General features: G+C 47.6%; 1 protein-coding gene across 1 annotated transcript; it reads right to left on the reverse strand.

The window, feature by feature from the left end:
- Positions 1-8,121: 8,121 nt before the first annotated feature.
- LOC115369172 (altered inheritance of mitochondria protein 3-like) lies at positions 8,122-17,116 on the reverse strand. The gene is made up of 11 exons (XM_030065740.1): positions 16,559-17,116; positions 15,623-15,912; positions 15,453-15,507; positions 14,786-15,085; positions 14,040-14,121; positions 13,409-13,564; positions 12,093-12,239; positions 11,412-11,415; positions 11,069-11,258; positions 9,130-9,267; positions 8,122-8,466 (listed from the first exon to the last, which is right to left on the reverse strand). Exons 1-11 carry the CDS (start codon positions 17,114-17,116, stop codon positions 8,122-8,124), a joined length of 2,265 nt encoding a protein of 754 aa, XP_029921600.1.
- Positions 17,117-17,647: the final 531 nt, after the last annotated feature.

A 17,647-nucleotide genomic window follows, 5' to 3' on the forward strand; every position in this document is an offset into this window, starting at 1 on the left:
TCCCCCCTCCTCTTCCTCATTTCTCTCTCTCCTCCTCCTTCACCCCCCGCCCCTCCCTCTCTCTCTCTCTCTCTCTCTCTCTCTCTCTCTGTGTTTTTAAACCTCTCTCGCTCATTTCCTGCTGCTTGTTATGCATATTCATAAACCTGCAAACATTCCCATCCAATAACATTTAATCCCTCCCTGCACTGGAGTGTGTGTGTGTGTGTGTGTGTGTGTGTGTGTGTGGGGAAATGAAACACAAACACTCATACACACACACACACACTGCACTCTCCCTCACCTCACAGATGCACACACACACACACACACACCTCTTTCACATGCAGCCTCTCCTTCACCCCCCCACACACACACCTGCACAAACACCTCGTTCTTTTTATGTCTTACCCACACGCACACACCCTCCTCAGACACACACACACACACACACACACACACACACTGACCCCTCTCTTTCTCACACACACCCTTCTTACTCTCACACATCCAAATTCTCCCTAACCCACATGTACACGTGCCTCTCTCTCCCTCCCTCCCTCCCTCTCTCTCTCTCTCATACTCACACACACACACACACACACACACACACACTCACACACACACACACACACACTCACACACACACACACCCCCCCCAAACATCTAGCAGCTGGCCGACAGATGGGGCCCGCAGCCAAAAAAGCAGCAGCAGCAGTGCCACAAAAATAAAAATTTACAAGACGCCAGTGGAATTTATTTAAGGGAGGAGAGGGAGGGGGGGTGCGCACACACACACACACACACACACACACACACACACACACACACACACACACCCTCCTCCTCCTCTTCCTCCTCCCCTTTCTTTGCCCAAAATGTGTTAATGTGCTGTTTGTTTCTGTCGCTCCTGCGTTTTGTTTCCTGTTTTCACGTTTTGGTTTCAACTTCTCTTTCTTTCTGTCTTTCTTTCTTTCTTTCTTTCTTTCTCACTTTTTCTTTTTTCTTTTTTCATTTCTTTCTGTCTTTCCTCCTTTTCTTTCTTTCTTTCTTTCTTTCTTTCTTTCTTTCTTTCTTTCTTTCTTTCTTTCTTTCTTTCTTTCTGTGCAGGAGCATGTCCCACTCCAAACTGTTTTTTTTTTGCTTTTCTTTGTTGTTGTTTGTTTGTTTGTTTGTTTGTTTGTTTGTTTGTTTACCTTGTCATTCTGTAACGCTGCAGCAGTTTTTATAATATTCTGTCATTTTGCTCTGACGTGGTTTGTGTAAATAAAGCTGACTCAAATTCTAATTGTCTGTTTTTCTTTGTTTTTTTTTTTTTATTTTTCTTCCGTCCTTCCTGTCTCTCTGTAGGTGATTTATAGTTTTTATTTTTATCTTTTTTGTTTGTTTGTTTGTTTTGAACCCAGTTTGAGTTGAACCGTGCAAGAATTAAATTTTTCCAATGCGGAAAAAATCTCACTGGATTATTTCTGTCTGTCTTTCTTTCTTTCTTTCTTTCTTTCTTTCTGTCTTCATGTCTTTCTTTCTTTCTTTCTTTCTTTCTTTCTTTCTTTCTTTCTGTCTTCATGTCTTTCTTTCTTTCTTCCTGTCTTTCTTTCTTCCTGTCTTTCCCATCGCGGTGTGTTATTCGCTCTCAGCTGCTTCTTATTTTTCTCTCCATCACAGATGTTTTTTTTTTTTCTTTCTCAAACTGTGTGATTGTCTTGTACTTTTTCTTTTCTTCCATCCCTCCATCCTCAGCTGGTCCTGAGGCTGTTTCCTGTTTCCTGCCTCTGGACATTCACTTTGGACTCGTTATGATTTCCGTTTCCCTTCTTTCCTTTTGAATATTTTTCTTTTTTTTTTTTGGTGTGATATTTTCTTTCTTCTTTCCTCCGATTCGCTCCGTCCTCCGTCTTCCTACCCCTCTTTCTGTTTCTCATATGATCATTAACGCACAAAAACACAGAGTTTCTCATTTCTAAATCCTGCAAGCCTCTGAGTTTTACTCTTTTCTGTCTTCGTCTTCCATCGGCGTCTCCATTTCTGCTCCTGCTCCTCTACGTCTGTTTTCTCTGTCTGAGAAGGTGGTGTGTTTAATCAAAAAGTGTGTGTGTGTGTGTGTGTGTGTGTGTGTGTGTGTGTGTGCACGAGAGTTACAGAGGGGTAAAAATGAGTAGAAAGGTGGAAATGAAAAGTGGATGGAAGTGATGTGATGTTTTCACAGCCAAGCCTGATGACGGCTGCAGGTGGATTTACTTTGGCTGGATGACCTTCCTCTCTCTCTCTCTTTCTCTCTCTCTCTTCCTTGCTTGACCTCCACCTCTCCCTCCTTCTCCTCCCTTTCTAGTGGAAAACATTAAGTAGAAAAGGGCAGAGAGAGTCCAGGAAGAAAATGAGGGAAATGAAAGGAGAGGAGGAGAGGATTCAAAAACGCTCTGGGTTTTAAAATGTGTAAAATGTTTAAAATGTCTGTAAGTGAACAGAGGAGAGGGTGAAGACAGCCGAGGAAAAAGAAGGAGAGGAGAGGAGGAAACAGGAAGAGAGGAAAGAAGAGAGGAAAGTAGGGAAGGAGACAAGGCTAAAGGCTAAAGGAGGAAGGAAATGGAAAGGAAAGGAAGCAGGAGAGAGGATCTAAAAGGAGATTCATCCCCAGGGGGCACTGTTTGTCCTTGTAGCAGAATCACACCACACACACACACACACACACACACACACACACACACACACACACTCGGAGAGGAAAACATACGCGAGGAACACTCGACTTTCCCTCAGTTTCTCCCACTTCTGCTTCCTGCTGTCGCGGCGTTTCAACAACAAAGTGACCGAACTGAAGCCCAAACTGTGATGACGAACACGTCCCACCGTTACACACATCCATCATGTTTACCCCCCGTTACACACACCTTCATCATGTTTATCTCCGTTACACACTCCTTCATCATGTTACCCCCGTTACACACTTCATCATGTTTACCCCCGTTACACACGCATTCATCAGTTACCCCCGTTACACCGCCTTCATCATGTTACCCCCCCATTACACACGCTCCTCATGTTTACTCCCGTACACACTCTTCATCAGTTTATCCCCCGTACACACTCCTCATCATGTTTACCCCCCGTTACACACTCATCATCATGTTACCCCCCGTTACACACTCCTTCATCCTGTTTACCCCCCGTTACACACTTCCTCATCATGTTTACCCCCCGTTATACACGCCTTCATCATGTTTACCCCCGTACACACGCCTTCATCATGTTACCTCCCTGTTACCACGCCTTCATCATGTTTACCCCCGGTTACACACGCCTTCATCATGTTTACCCCCGTTACACACTCCTTCATCATGTTTACCCCCGTTACACACTTCATCATCATGTTTACCCACCGTTACACACGCCTTCATCATGTTTACCCCCCGTACACACCCCCCCATCATGTTTACCCCCCCGTTACACACTCCTTCATCATGTTTACCCCCCGTTACACACTCCTTCATCATGTTTACCCCCCGTTACACACCCCTTCATCATGTTTACCCCCCGTTACACACGCCTTCATCATGTTTACCCCCCGTTACACACTCCTTCATCATGTTTACCCCCCGTTACACACGCCTTCATCATGTTTACCCCCCGTTACACACGCCTTCATCATGTTTACCCCCGTTACACACTCCTTCATCATGTTTACCCCCCGTTACACACGCCTTCATCATGTTTACCCTCATACACACAGATCAATAAATACACTGAAAAAAGCATAAGTAGGAGATGAAGGAATAAAAGGTTAGAGGGAGAGGGTGGAGGTCAGAGGGTGGAGGTCAGAGGTCAGAGGATGGAGGTGGTGGCCGCTGCAGTATGGAGGCAGGGTGGGAAGTCACCCCTGCCTCAGGCCGGGTTACTCCAGGCGGGACAGTCTGTAGGTGTATGTCGGCGTGTTCCTCACTAAAACTGAGCGAAGACATAAAACATTTTAATGAACTGAAACAAGAACAAAAACCAGGATCAGGGTCAGGGACATGGTGAGGGTCAGGGTCAGGGTCAGGGACAGGGTCAGGGTCAGGGACAGGGTCAGGGTCAGGGTCAGGGACTGGTGAGGGTCAGGGTCCGGGTCAGGGACAGGGTCAGGGTCAGGGACAGGTGCAGGGTCAGGGTCAGGGACATGGTGAGGGTCAGGGTCAGGTCAGGTCAGTGGACAGGGTTAAGGTTAGGGACAGGGTCAGGGACAGGGTCAGGGTCAGGGTTAGGTTAGGGTTAGATGGAACACGATATCTCACACCAACTTCTCTCCAATTTCGGTAGTACAAGCGGCATAGTTGTGAGTTTTCGAGTTAAAAGGCACTGGCCCTCGTACGTTACTGGACATGCCAAAGCCCTGAAGAACACCATGCGTGGACCGAGTTAGGAGATAGTGTGAGCCACATGGCAGCTCCGATTCCCTGGACTGGGCTTCAGAAACTGTCAGGCTATGGTCTGCCCATGGGCTCACCTCCGACCTCCAGTCATTTACATGTTGCAACAAATTGGGGGCTAATCCTGTTGCTAAGTCTACGTTACGCTTTTATGGGGTCCTCGGGAGGATAGGACCCGTGCTAAAGGGTCCCCTTTCCTTCCCAAATTCCCCAACTATCGCATAGGTCCGAGAACTTGGTTAGTTGTTAGGTTAGAGGGGTTCGACGGGAGGTCTAGTGTCTCCATGCTATACGCGCAAGGGAGGGGGTGGGGGGGTGGGGGGGGGGGGTTTTAGGAAAAGGTTCACTATCAGGGGGGCTAGGGTTAGGGACGGTTAGGTTAGGTGGTTGTTTGGGGTTGGTTAAGTTTAGGGAAGGGTTGGGAGTGGCTATAACTGGGAGGAAATTTAAGGTGAGGGGTGGGAGGTTAGGTTTAGGGGAAGGTTAGGTTTAGGTATAGACTAGGTAGGTTAAGTTTAGGGAGAGGTAGGGTTAGGTATATTTGAAGGTTAAGGTTAGGGTTAGGTGAGGTGGGTTTAGGTATAATAAGGGGTTGGTTAAGTTTAGGGAGAGGTTAGGTTTAGGTGTACTTTAAGGGTTAAGTTTAGGTATAATAAGGGGTTTGGTTAAGTTTAGGGAGAGGTTAGGTTAGGTGTACTTAAGGGTTAAGTTTAGGATAATAAGGGGTTGGTTAAGTTTAGGGAGAGTTAGGTTTAGGTGTACTTTAAGGGTTAAGTTTAGGTATAATAAGGGGTTTGGTTAAGTTTAGGGAGAGGTTAGGTTTAGGTGTACTTTAAGGGTTAAGTTTAGGTAATAAGGGGTTTGGTTAAGTTAGGGAGAGGTTAGGTTTAGGTGTACTTTAAGGGTTAAGTTTAGGTATAATAAGGGTTTGGTTAAGTTTAGGGAGAGGTAGGTTTAGGGTACTTTAAGGGTTAAGTTTAGGTATAAAAGGGGTGGGGTTAAGTTTAGGGAGAGGTTAGGTTTAGGTGTACTTAAGGGTTAAGTTTAGGATAATAAGGGGTTGGTTAAGTTTAGGGGAGGTTAGGTTTAGGTGTACTTTTAGGGTTAGGGTTAGGGTAATAAGGGGTTTGGTTAAGTTTAGGGAGAGGTTAGGTTTAGGTGTACTTTAAGGGTTAAGTTTAGGTATAATAAGGGGTTTGGTTAAGTTTAGGGAGAGGTTAGGTTTAGGTGTACTTTAAGGGTTAAGTTTAGGTATAATAAGGGGTTTGGTTAAGTTTAGGGAGAGGTTAGGTTTAGGTGTACTTAAGGGTTAAGTTTAGGTATAATAAGGGGTTTGGTTAAGTTTAGGGAGAGGTTAGGTTTAGGTGTACTTTAAGGGTTAAGTTTAGGTATAATAAGGGGTTTGGTTAAGTTTAGGGAGAGGTTAGGTTTAGGTGTACTTTAAGGGTTAAGTTTAGGTATAATAAGGGGTTTGGTTAAGTTTAGGGAGAGGTTAGGTTTAGGTGTACTTTAAGGGTTAAGAAGGTTAGGTTTAGGTATAGTAAGGGGTTTGGTTAAGTTTAGGGAGAGGTTAGGGTTAGGTATAATTGTAGGGGTTTAAGGTTAGGGTAAGGCAAAATTAGGTTTAGGTGTGGAAGGAGTTTGTTAGGTTTAGGAAGGGGTTGGGGGGGTATATCGGGTTGGTGGTTTTTAGGGGGAGAAAAAACTACTCTAAATATATGTCCTAAGTTCATAAGTTTCATAATTAATTTTTTTTTTTTTTTTTTTTTTTTTTGTGTTGTTGTGTGGGACATTTGTGAGTGTTGCTGACTCCCGGGAATGGGTCTCAGCACCGCTCCCATATGTCCCGTTGTTTTGTTTTGTCCTGTCGTACCCCATTTGTCTGACTCCCGGGAATGGGTCTCAGTGATTGTTAACTCCTGTCTAGCTGGTTTAGTTGAGAATAGTTACCTGTCCTTCCTGTGCCCGACTCCCTAGCCTGGGTCTCAGGCACCTGAAGGTTTTATATTTATATCTAATGTTGGATATTAATTCTTAATCTAACTCCTAGAGTTATGTCTTAGGTTTCTAAAGGTAATTTGTTTTTTGGTCTTATTTTAGTGCTGCTATTAGTTTTGGCAGAATGTTTATTGGGCGCTTGGTTTTTCCGTCATATCCGTTTTTTAATTCCTAAATTTCGGGTTGACTATGGAACATTTCATCAGTAGTGTCACCACAGAATCATCGAGGGTTTCGGCCGTTTACACACTAGACCCTCTCCTCCGTGGAGGCCAGCTGGGGTGATCAAATCCCAGCTAATGTTCCAGGCTATTTTGGAAGATTTACTTTAGGATCCCCTGCCAATGTTGGGCTTTTTTGCGCCGTGCTGGGTGTCCAGTGGACTTTGTCTGCCCCTGTCTGAAATTCTGTCTTTCTGAGAGGGAGGACATGCGGGTACTTTTGGATTTCGGTGTTGATTTTTTGGAGCATGTCCCTCTCCTGGATGCTGAGTCTATCGCTGTAGTTTAGTACTGCCCATTTAATTTCCGCCTGTGGGAAAGTGCTTTGCGCTATGTGATACAGCTGTCCTACTTGTTCCAGGGTCTGTCGTGGAACCGCTGTGTTTTTGTCATTGATCCCGAAGGATAGAATGACTTATGGACCTTCTCAGTGGTCGGTGTTCTCCTTTTAAGGATGTTAATGGCATGGAAGATTTTGGCTCCCGGATAGGAGTCCATTTGTATTTGGGGGCCCAAATTGTGTGGGAGTCTGGAGATGTTGGAGTCTCCAATGATTAAAAAGGGACAGTTCGGCTTTAGGCTCCAATTTTTAAATTTGTCTCCAAAGTGTTCATGCCTCGTAAGGAGGTTTTGCTTTGGGTTTGGGTCGGCACTGGTGGGTGTCAAGTAGTTCTGTTAATCTGAGTTGTGCCTTGTTTAGGGTCGAACTGTCCAACTTTTTAAGCTCCCTGTTCGTCCACCGGACTGCTACAGTCCAGGCCTCTCTCCATCTAACTGTGTTAGATTGGGTGATTTCCCATTCTATTTCTTGCGTCAATTGGAGGAAGTGGTTTGAAATTATTTGGAGAGAGGTTCTCACCCAATTTTGTGTGGCGGTGTCGGGCAGCTGGAGGCCAAAGGGTTGCAAGAGGTTTGCAACCTGTTTGGGACTCCTTCTGAGAAGGTCCTCATACATTGTTTGTTGTGTTTCACCCTGGTGGTGTAGGTATTTAATGTATTTTTCAAATTTTTGCTAAGGGTTTTAAACTCTGCTGTTGCCATTTTAGTATTTAGGTTTTTAATTCCTGATTTAAGTTTCAAGATTTTTAGGTTTCGTTGTTATCTAGAGCTCTTAAGTTTTAAACTAGAAAGGCTTTTTTAAGGGTTTTAGAAATTGAAAATTCCTGACTGGGTAGGAAAGTAACGTCTGTGGTCCCGGTGCAACCTCGCTAGTCCTCTAAGTTTGGACTAGAGGTTGTGATTTGGGGGAGGTGATCGGTTGAAGAAGTCCAATTGGTTTAGGGGGTAGGTCAGGTTCCGTGTGTGGTGCAGTATGGTCTGTGGTGTGTGTTGGAGCTATTCCGGTAGAAGACTGGGTGTCAATTAAGGCCTCTAACACCCTGAGACCACCCGTCCTGCGTGCTGTCTCCAAGTGAGACCCAGGGGGGTTGTATACTTACTGATAGTGCAGGTAAGACTCTTGTTATCACCGTTAGGTTTCCCGAGTCTTGCCCAGAGCTATTCTGTGGGTTCTCCGTTGATCAGTCCCGCCCTTGTGTGGTGGTTGTTCTGAAAGGAGTGGGTAAGGAAATGCTCTTTATTATAGCAATTAAAATTGCTGTTGTTTTTAAGAGGATGCAGGTTGAAGGTCTGGAGAGGTCTAGGGGTTGTTCCCGCTGCTGCTTCTTCTGTTGCTTCTTATGCTGCTCCTTCTGCTGCTTCTTCTGCTGCTGCTGCTGTTTCTCTGCTGCTGGTTCTCCTGCTGCTGAGTCTTCTGCTGCCTCTTGAGGTCTGGAAGTCTTCAGGTGAAGAGTGTACTGGGTTGGGTTTCCCGGTGGGAGGTGGTCTTTTGCTCCACGTTCCTGGGTCAGGGTTTTCTTATGTTCCTGTTAGGTGTCATTGTGGGCGTGGCTGTGAATGGTCCTGTCGTTGGGGGATGAGGTACTCACCGACGGTTTTCTCTGGGGTACAGTTGTTGTTTTTGCTTGGTGGTTTCTTACCTGTAGTTTGGTATAGGGATGGTTTCAGTTGGGTCTAAGTTTACACCCTGTTTGTTAAAAATAGTAATAGTTTTTGGATCCCTTCAGGGGAAATTCTCCCCTGTTAGGGTCCAGGTTCTTCCTGTTATTCCCTAATCCCATGGTATAGTGGATGTCCACCCAGGGACTAGGCTCCACAGCTAGTTAGCTGCTTTACTAGTTCCCCCCAGAGACCAGATCATTTCACTATTCCTGGCAGGGTTTATTTCCCTGGAAGGTGTTATCTTTATATTGTGTTTGGGGCGTGGGGGTCCCTGGGCCCTGGGTTCCCGGTACTGGGCCTCCAGTTTCAATTCTGTTTGTTTTTTGTGGAGGGGAGGCCATTTTATTGGGTTTGTTCTAGGTTTTTTGGAAAGAGTTGCTTCTAAGGCTTGGTCCTTCCCTCCTATGTTGGGGTGGACTGTGTAGTGTATTTTTTTGGGGGGTTTTCAAAAATGGATTCATAGTGGTGGTAGTTGGGGGTGGGGGGCGGGGAATCCGGTTTTCTTAACTGTTTTTCCCAGAATGCACCTGGGCTGGTACTTTCCCTTCGGTGCTGCCACCGCTAGGGAGAGTGTTGTTCCCTTTCAGGGGTTTTCTCCCCAGGGGGTCTGGTTGGGCAATCATCTGGGCTTCTGTACTGGTTCTGTTCAGTGAGGAGTTCTTCTTCTGTCGATGAATAATTCGACAGAGGGATGGGTTTAACCTGGGTTCCTAGGTTAAATCCTATTTGTTAAAGCAGTTTTTGTTAAAACTGAGTATTCCTTTGTGTGTGAAAACACTTGACATAGGGATGGATTTTAACTAGGTCTCTAGTTTAAATCTGTTTGTTAAAAAAAAAAAAAAAAAAAAAAAAAAAAAAAAAAAAAAATTTATATATATATATATATCTACATAATAACTGATCATTATTAGGATATCCTTAGGGGAAATCTTCCCTTGTTAAGGTCCAGGTTCTTCCTGTTATTCCCTAATCCCATGGTATAGTGGATGTCCACCCGGGGACTAGGCTCAACAGCTGGTCAGCTGCTTTACTAGTTCCCCCCAGAGACCAGATCATCTCACTATCCCTGGCAGAGTTAATTTCCCCGGAAGGTGTTATCCTTATCTTATGTTTTGGGGCTGGGCCGTCCCTGTATTGGTTGCCCCAGTGGAGGGGTGTTTACATGGGTAGGGGTGGGGAGAAGAGTGGGTACCCACCCGGGGACCAGGTGGGCAGCCTTGGGGCTGCTTTACTGGTTGCCCCCAGAGACCAGGTGTTCCCTATGTTTCTCCCCTTCTGTTTTATTGTCTGTTTATTGCTACTGTTTGGTTTTTGTTTCTTTGTTTGTTTTCTGGTTTGGGGGTGGATTTGTCTTTTCTATATTTACTGGGGAGTTCAGGGTCGTGTGAGTGTTACTGACTCCGGAACAGGGTCTCAGTACTCTCTCTTGTGTGTTTCGTTGTTTTTCTTTTCTTTTGGCATTTTAATATTTTTAGTTTCCTCTCTGTACCTGACTCCCGGGACTGGGCCTCAGGTCCTTGAGAGTGTTGGGTCCTCTGTTTTGGGGGGTCTTTGGGTTGTTTTGTGGTGTGGGTTTTCAGTAGGGCTCCCGGTACTGGGTTTCCTATTCCGGTCTGTTTGTTTTAAATGCTATGGGTCTTTTTCATTGAGTCCTGCGGGTATAATGTGTTTAATTTGTGAATCCATTCCCTCTCCATCCTCCTTCTCTGGGGTGTAGTCCAGTGCCGACTGTTTTCTAGGATCCGGAACTGGACATTTTTGGGGCCGTGTTTTCTAAAGTGTTGGACTAAGTGTGTTTGTGGTTTGTTGTTGGTTCTGATGTTATATAAGTGTTGTGCCCGTCTTGTGATCGCCTGGTTCTTGGTTTCTCCACATAGTGTTTTCCACACTTGCTGCAGGAGATGGCGTATACACAATTTGCGGTTGTTATTTTTTGTCTCGGGGTTGCTAGGTGGGCTCCTGTTGTGTTGTTCCTTATTGTTTGGGTGTGTTGTGCTGTGGGTTTTGTTTTTTATTTGGAGGGTTGAGTGGTCGGAGTTTGCTCCGTGTTAATAGATCCTTCAGGTTTTGGTTCTTTTTGTAGGCTGAGATTAATTTTGCGTTGTTGAGCATGTTGTTTCTTGTTTGGAATTTTGTAAAGTTCTGTTTGAATTGTCTGTTTATTTGTAAGTTCATTTTGTTGTATGTGGTGATCAGTGGGACTAGCTTGGGTTTGTCTGTGTTGGGTGTTCTTGGTTTTGGTGGTGCCTGGCTGTGTTTTGTTGCTATTGTTTGTAGAAATTTTTTGGAGTAGCCCCTCTCCTTTAGTGCCCGAATAGTATTTTGGTGGCCTTATGGAATTCTTCTTTTTGGGTGCAGATCCTATCAAATCGGATAAGTTGGGATTTGATTAGGCCCTTGAACGTGTGTTGGGGTGGAAGCTGTCCCTGTATAGTAGTGCGGTGTGTCCGTTTTCTTGAAAAAGACCTTGGTGTCCAGTGTGGCTGTGCTAGGGAAATCGGGTCCTTTGTAGGTCGTGGTGTCCAGGAAGTCTATTTGTTTGTCACTGATCTCATACTTTACTGTGATCGAGGGGTGGTGTGAATTGAGGAGTTGGATGAACTCCTTGAACTCCTCCAGCTGGTGTTCCCATGTGCCCCAGATGTCGTCCAGGTATCTGAAGTAGTTGGAGGGTTTAGGTTAGGTTAGTTTAGGGTTAGGGTTAGGGTTAGGTTAGGGAGAGTGGGTTAGGTTAGGGTTAGGGTTAGGGTTAGGGTTGGGTTAGGGTTGGGGTTATTGGTTAGCATTATAATTATTTGCACTGGCCTACTGATCTGGGTGGGATGGGGAAGAGGAAAGGAGGAGGGGGTTATAGTCCCTCCCAAGGACCAGGGTTTTTGGTCCCCAGGCAGAGCATCCGGACAGAGGAGAGAGGGGACCCGCTTTGTGATTCTTATCAATAATTTTTTTTGGATCTGGGGGGGCCCGGACCCCTCCTAAGTGTGGGGCCGACCCCCTCACTGGCTGCACGGATCCTCAGGAGATGGGGGAGGGGGGACATCCCAACAGTTGAAAATTGGATAAAATAAATTAAGTTATTAATAAGTGCATAAAACAGTGGAGTATAGTGGCTGGGGAAAGGGGATTTAAAACAAGTGCTAAGATATACACAAACAGTCAAAAGTGCTCATTCATAAGTGCTATAAAAATATATAAATAAGTGCTAAAACAACACAGCAAACATATATATAAGTGTATAAAAAAAAGGGCACACACAGGTGATAAAATATTATTAAAGAAATTAAAATCCCTCTGCCAGTCACTAAAACCCACTAATAATAAATAAATAAATAAAATACATAATTCACTGTTTTTGGAAGGGGATGTCCCTCCTCCTCCCGAGCGGGGGATTGAACCTTAGACCTACTGGTTGAGAGGTGCGAATCTTACCAGTAGGCCATTTGCTTTGGGTTGTTGAGCTAGGGGATCCGTGCAGGCCTAATGCAGGTACAGGGAGGGGGCGACCACGCCAGGGCCCAGGGTGGTGGTTCAGCGAGGTCTGCATGAGCTCCTGGCGTGGTGGTCCCCAGCCTGTGGATCCAAATCCTTTCTGCCCTCCTCCTCTGTCCACAAGTCCAGCGGTCGTTGTTCTCCAAACCTGAAACAATGAGATGGGTGGGTGGATGGGTCTGAAAATGTTGAACCAGAGGGGTGGCAAGTCGACCTTCCCCAATGTTGTACATGGTTGTGATAAACGGGTGTGTATGGAGTGTTTGGTTTCGCCTATGTAGTGTTTATTGCAAAGTGTGCAGGTGATGATGTAGATGACGTTGGAGGTGGAGATGGAGAGGGAGCCTAATGTGGGGTGTGCAGTTTTGGTATGTGGGTTATGTTAGTATGAATTTTCTGGTTTTATAGTGGTGGCTGTATGGAGTTGTGTAATGGGTCTGTTGTCAGTGTACTGGGATCTTATGAGGATGGATTGAAGGCTTGTGTTTCTGTATGGGATATGACTTTGTGATGGAGAATGCCGGGTGCTGTGTTTGTAATCTAGTGAAATTGTGTGTGACTATTGATGGAATCCTGTGATCTTGTGGGAGAAGGGGAGACAAAGGGTATGAGATGTGGCGGAGAGAGAGGGTGTGTTGTGGTGTAGCTGTGTGTACCTGGGGGGATCCGAGCGGTCACCTCCATGGGGATGGGGGGGGGGGGGGGGGGGGGGGGGGGTTGGGGTTAGGGTGAGACATGGAGGGGTGGGAGTGGTTAGGGTTAGGGATGGGGGCGGGTTGGGGTTAGGGGCTGGAGGGGGATCCAAACTCTGGTTCGGATAGGGAGGAGGTTAGGGTTAGGCGTGGGGAAAGGGAGATGGTTAGGGTAGGGGAGGGGGTGGGTGAGGGGTTAGGGTGGAAGAGGGGATACAGACCTTGTTGGGTAGGGGAGGGGGTTAGGGTTAGGGTTGGGGGTGGGGGAGGGTTAAGGTTAGGGGGGGGGGGGGGATGGTTAGGGTTAGGGGAGGGGGTGGGTGAGGGGTTAGGGTGGAAGAGGGGATACAGACCCTGGTTAGGTAGGGGAAGGGGGGGGGTTAGGCGTAGGGGTGGGGGGGGTTAAGGTTAGGCGTGGGGGTGGGGGATGGTTAGGGTTGGGAAAGGGGTGGGTAAGGGGTTAGGGTGGGGGGGGGATACAGACCCTGGTTAGGGTAGGGGAAAGGGGGTTAGGGTTAGGCGTTGAGGGTGGGGGGAGGGGTTAGGGTTAGGCGTGAGGGGTGGGGATGGTTAGGGTTAGGAGAAGGGGGGGGTGAGGGGTTAGGGTGGGAGGGGGGATACAGACCCTGGTTAGGGTAGGGGAAAGGGGGGTTAGGGTTAGGCGTGAGGGATGGGGGATGGTTAGGATTAGGGTTAGGTTCGGGGTTGGGGTAGGGATACAGACCTTGGTTCAGGTAGGGGGAGGGAGGCGACGGCTCGGATCCCTGGACCTGGGGGGGTGCTGGGAGGCGATGAGCGAGTGGGAGCGAGAGAGGCCAGGGTGGAGTTCTTGATGTAACGGAGGAATCTTTTTGAGTAGCCTCTGGATCTGAGGCTTTGGAAGAGTGTATTGGTGGCTGTGTGAAAATCTTCAATGTTTGAGCAGATTCTGTGAAACCGGATGAGTTGGGATTTGATGTCGCGGAATGTGTGTTTGGGGTGGTAGCTAGATTTGTGTAGTAGTGCGTGGGTGTCTGTGGGTTTAAAATAAACTTTTGTTTGTAGAGAGTTGTGTGTTTTGTTGAGGGCCCTGATAAAAACTGTGGTGTCTAAAAAGTCTATGTGTGTGGGGTTTATTGTATATTTAACGGAAATGGATGAATGGTGGTTATTGAGGGTCTGGATGAAGCTGTGAAATTGTGTGAGGGAGTGGGGCCAAATTCCAAATATGTCATCCAGGTACCTGAGGTAGAGTGAGGGTTTGAGGGGACATTTACCCAGGGCTTCTCGCTCCCACTCGCTCATGTAGAGGTTAGCATAGGAGGGGGCGAACCTCTGACCCATGGCTGTCCCGGTGATCTGTAAAAAATATTGATTATTAAAGAAAAAGTCGTTATTGTTGAGACAGAGTTGGATGAGTTGTAACAGTTCCTTGTCCGGTCTTTTTGGATCTGGATATGTATTGAAAATTTTCTGTATTGTTTGTATGCCCAGTTGTGTGTTGATGTTTGTATATAAGCTGTCTATGTCTATGGTGAATAAAAAGGCTGAGGTAGGGACAGCCATGGGTCGAATGCGCTCCAAGAAATGATACGTGTCTTTAACATAACTGGGGTGACGTGTGGAGAGGGGGCCTAGAAAATGGTCTATATATCTTGATATTGTATGTGGAGCTGTTGCAGTCAGATATGATCGGTCTGCCGGGAGGAACTTCAAAGGGAACCGTCCAGGTCTGTGGTTCTTTGTGAATTTTGGGTAACAGGTAAAAGTATCTGGGTCGTGGGTGGTCTGGTCCGAATAAGAAGTCTTTTTGTTTGGCAGAAATGTACTTTTTGGTGTAGAGGGTCTGAATTATTGTGCGAAGTTGTGTCTGGGTGTGGGGTTGAATGGGGTTGTCCAAAAGTCTGTAGTATTTGGTGTTGTGTAATTGTCTATTAGCTTCCAGAAGGTAATTTTGTCTGTCCATGATTACTGTTTTTGATCCTTTGTCTGCAGGTTTGATGATGATATTTGGATTATTTGCCAATTCTGTCAGGGCTCTGCGTTCGGCCCCCGACAGGTTGTCAGGGACATCCGCCGGGGGCCGATAATTCCGCAGAGCCCGTCTGTCTGTCCTGATGGTTGTCTGTAGATGTTGGTGCAGTCCGGCCTGTTCTGGTTCCCAATTTGAAGAGTGAATGAATGGAGTGTGCTGATAGTCTGTGTCGGGGTGGAAGTGGTCAATAAGTTTTAGTCTTCTATGATAGAAGTGGAGGTCCCTTTGAAGTTCCTCCCGGTCCAGTCTGGTGGGGCGAGGAATGAAGGAGAGCCCCCTCTCCAGGAGCTGTCGTTGAGGGGTAGAAGGGGTAAATAGGGTGGCCAAATTGAGGATGTTGGATTTAGAGTCCCAGCCCAGGTCCTGGCGTGGTTGTGTGGTTGTTGTGGGGGTTAGTGGTACCGGGGGTGTTGGGTGTTATGATAAATTTAGCTGTTGCATCCAGTTCTGAAAAATTAACTTAGCTGTGTGGGATGTCCAGTGAATATTATCTTTTCTGTGTGGAAAGTGTCGTGGGGGATTTCAGTCAGAATGGGAAAATGTGTGGCCATGATGTTATTTACCAGTTTAAGGTTATTGCACTGTGTGGGAGTGAGCAGTGGTGAGAAATTCATGATGGGGAAATATAGATCTGCATTAGGGAAGGCCGACTTACCCATACGGAAGAGGGACTTGAGTTGTTTTGTGGTGGTCTGCCTGGGGTCCTGGTCCTTGTTGTTTAAGCCACAGAGAAGATCACAATTTTACCTGTGGGTTAGGGAGGGACTTCTCACAGACCTTGAGGAAATGGTATGCGTTAGCTCCAGGGTAGCTGTCCAGTTGTACCTGTGATAGTTATGGGGGGGGATGCGATTGATGTTGGAGTCACCTAGTACCAGGACTGGTTTACGTGGTCGAAAAAACCAGTCCTGGATTTTCCTGGTTGGGCGGGCGATGTGGTAAGTGGGGTAGAAGGGGGCTAGGGCTGTGGTGTCAGGAGGAGGCGGTTGAAGGTTGGGAAGGGGAGGGGGGGCATCCGAGTCCCGGCTGTCTGGTCGGGATGGGACAGTTTGTCCTACTTGAGCCTGGATAGGACTCCGTGAGGAAGGAGAGGAATGGGCCAAGGGGGAGAGGGTCTGTGGTGTAGGGGGAGTAGGGGGATGGGGTTGAGTGAGAAGGGGAGGGTGGGGTTACCTGAGGCGGAAGGGGAGAGGTGGGGGATGGGGAGGATGGGTGGTGGAAGGGTGGGAGGGTGGAGTCGAGGGATTGTGCCGTTGGTTCTGTAGGAGAAGCGGGGGGGGGGGAAGGGGTCCTGAATCTGCTTGTGGAGGGGAGGGGGAGGGTGGAGGGGCTGGGGGGTTGTTGGGTGGGTGGGTGAAGAGGAACCAGGTTGGGAGGGTGGAGAGAAAGAAGAAGGGTGAGTGATAGAAACGGGGGATGTGCCGACCCCTCGGGAGATCCGGCCAAACAGCTCGACCCCAGTGGTATTATGAGGGGAGGGCTCAGAGCGGGCTACAGGTGGGTTATGGGTAACCGTTAGGGGCCCAATCATCATTTCAGCCCCCCCGCTCAGGTGTTTGGTGGGGTCTGCCGTTCGGCCCGATCCCCCGGGGCGTCCGCAACATCCGACTGCTGTGAAAAAGAGAAAATGTTATCTTGCATGTGAACGATACATTGGATTGTATGAGAAAAAGAGTGTAATGATATGGACTGCAGTGAAGGGGGGGTGGTAGTGGATTTCCGGGGGGACTGGTGTATTTCTGCTGTGACTGGAACAGCTACCCTGGAGGCCAATTGCAGGTCATGGGTGGGTGGTGTGTGGGCGGGAGGGGTGGGGAGTGGGATGGGCGAGATGCTGGGGTTGGAGATTGTAGTCTGGACGTCCTCTCTGGAGGGGAGGGGGCCCCAGGTCACCTTTCTGGTCCTCTGTGGCAGGGGCGTGGAGGTGGCTGGGGACGGTTGAGCCGGTGGGGTTGGGTGGAGGTGGGTGGTTTGATGGGTCCTCTTCTGATCGGCTGGGGGTTGGGAAGTGATTGTTTGTTGGGGATGTACTTGTGAGTGTTGTAAATGGGGTGGGGGGCTACTAGTGTGGTCTGCTTGTATTGCCGGGGTTGGGATGGAGGTTGTCGTGAGGGATCTGTGAAAATGGAGAGTCTGTGTGGAGCTTGTGCTGCAGGCAGGGCTGGATAGTCTTCCTCTGGATGTTCCGGGATGGTGGGCAGACCGGTGGTGGTGGTGGTTGTTGTGGGTGACCTGGGGCAGTCCTGTGGGTTGGCTGTTGGGGGAGGTGAAGAATCCTGTGCGTCGCCTGTAGGGTCTCCGTTGTGAGCCTCGGGCCATAGCGTTTCCGGGCCCAACCGGTGGCTATTTGTAGTGCTAAGGGGTTTGGGGTGGTAGTGGAATAGTGTCTATGGTGTGTGTGTAATGTTGTTGTAATATGGTGATGGTGGTTCGCATCCAGTCTGTAGTGTTGTTGTGTATCCTGTTGCGGGTGTCTACTGTGGGTGTGGATGGTTTGATGAAATCCGTTAGTTTTGTAACTTGGCGTAGCATGCCTGGGGGAAATGTGTTGGTAAGTGCAGCTTTGTCCATAATAGTTGTTTGTGGTATTGCCTGTATCAGTTTGAAGTATTGCTTGCTTGTGTGTCTTGTTTCCGGGTCTGGAGGGTGGGTGAGTGGTGTGGGGTTAGGCATATGTGTGGGTGTTCTGCGTGGTGGATGTATCAGTGTGGACATGAGTGGTTGTGGTGTGGGTGTAGTGTTGTGGGGTGGGTGGCCATGCTCAGTCCTACTCTGTGAGAAAGCCTGTTAGTATTAAACATGGTGGAGTGCTCTTACCTGCTGGCTGCTGGAGGTTGTTTTTCACTTGGA

The sequence above is a fragment of the Myripristis murdjan genome, chromosome 12 (assembly GCF_902150065.1).
Source record: "Myripristis murdjan chromosome 12, fMyrMur1.1, whole genome shotgun sequence".
Classification (NCBI taxonomy): Eukaryota; Metazoa; Chordata; class Actinopteri; order Holocentriformes; family Holocentridae; genus Myripristis; species Myripristis murdjan.

Coding starts and splice junctions, on each gene's coding strand:
- LOC115369172 (XM_030065740.1), bottom strand. CDS start 17,116: ATGGCCCGAGGCTCACAACGGAGACCCTACAGGCGACGCACAGGATTC. Junction 9,268..11,068: donor CAGCCACACTGGACACCAAG/GTCTTTTTCAAG, acceptor ATTCATCGACAG/AAGAAGAACTCCTCACTGAA. Junction 8,467..9,129: donor AAGGGAAAGTACCAGCCCAG/GTGCATTCTGGG, acceptor GACACCTAACAG/GAACATAAGAAAACCCTGAC.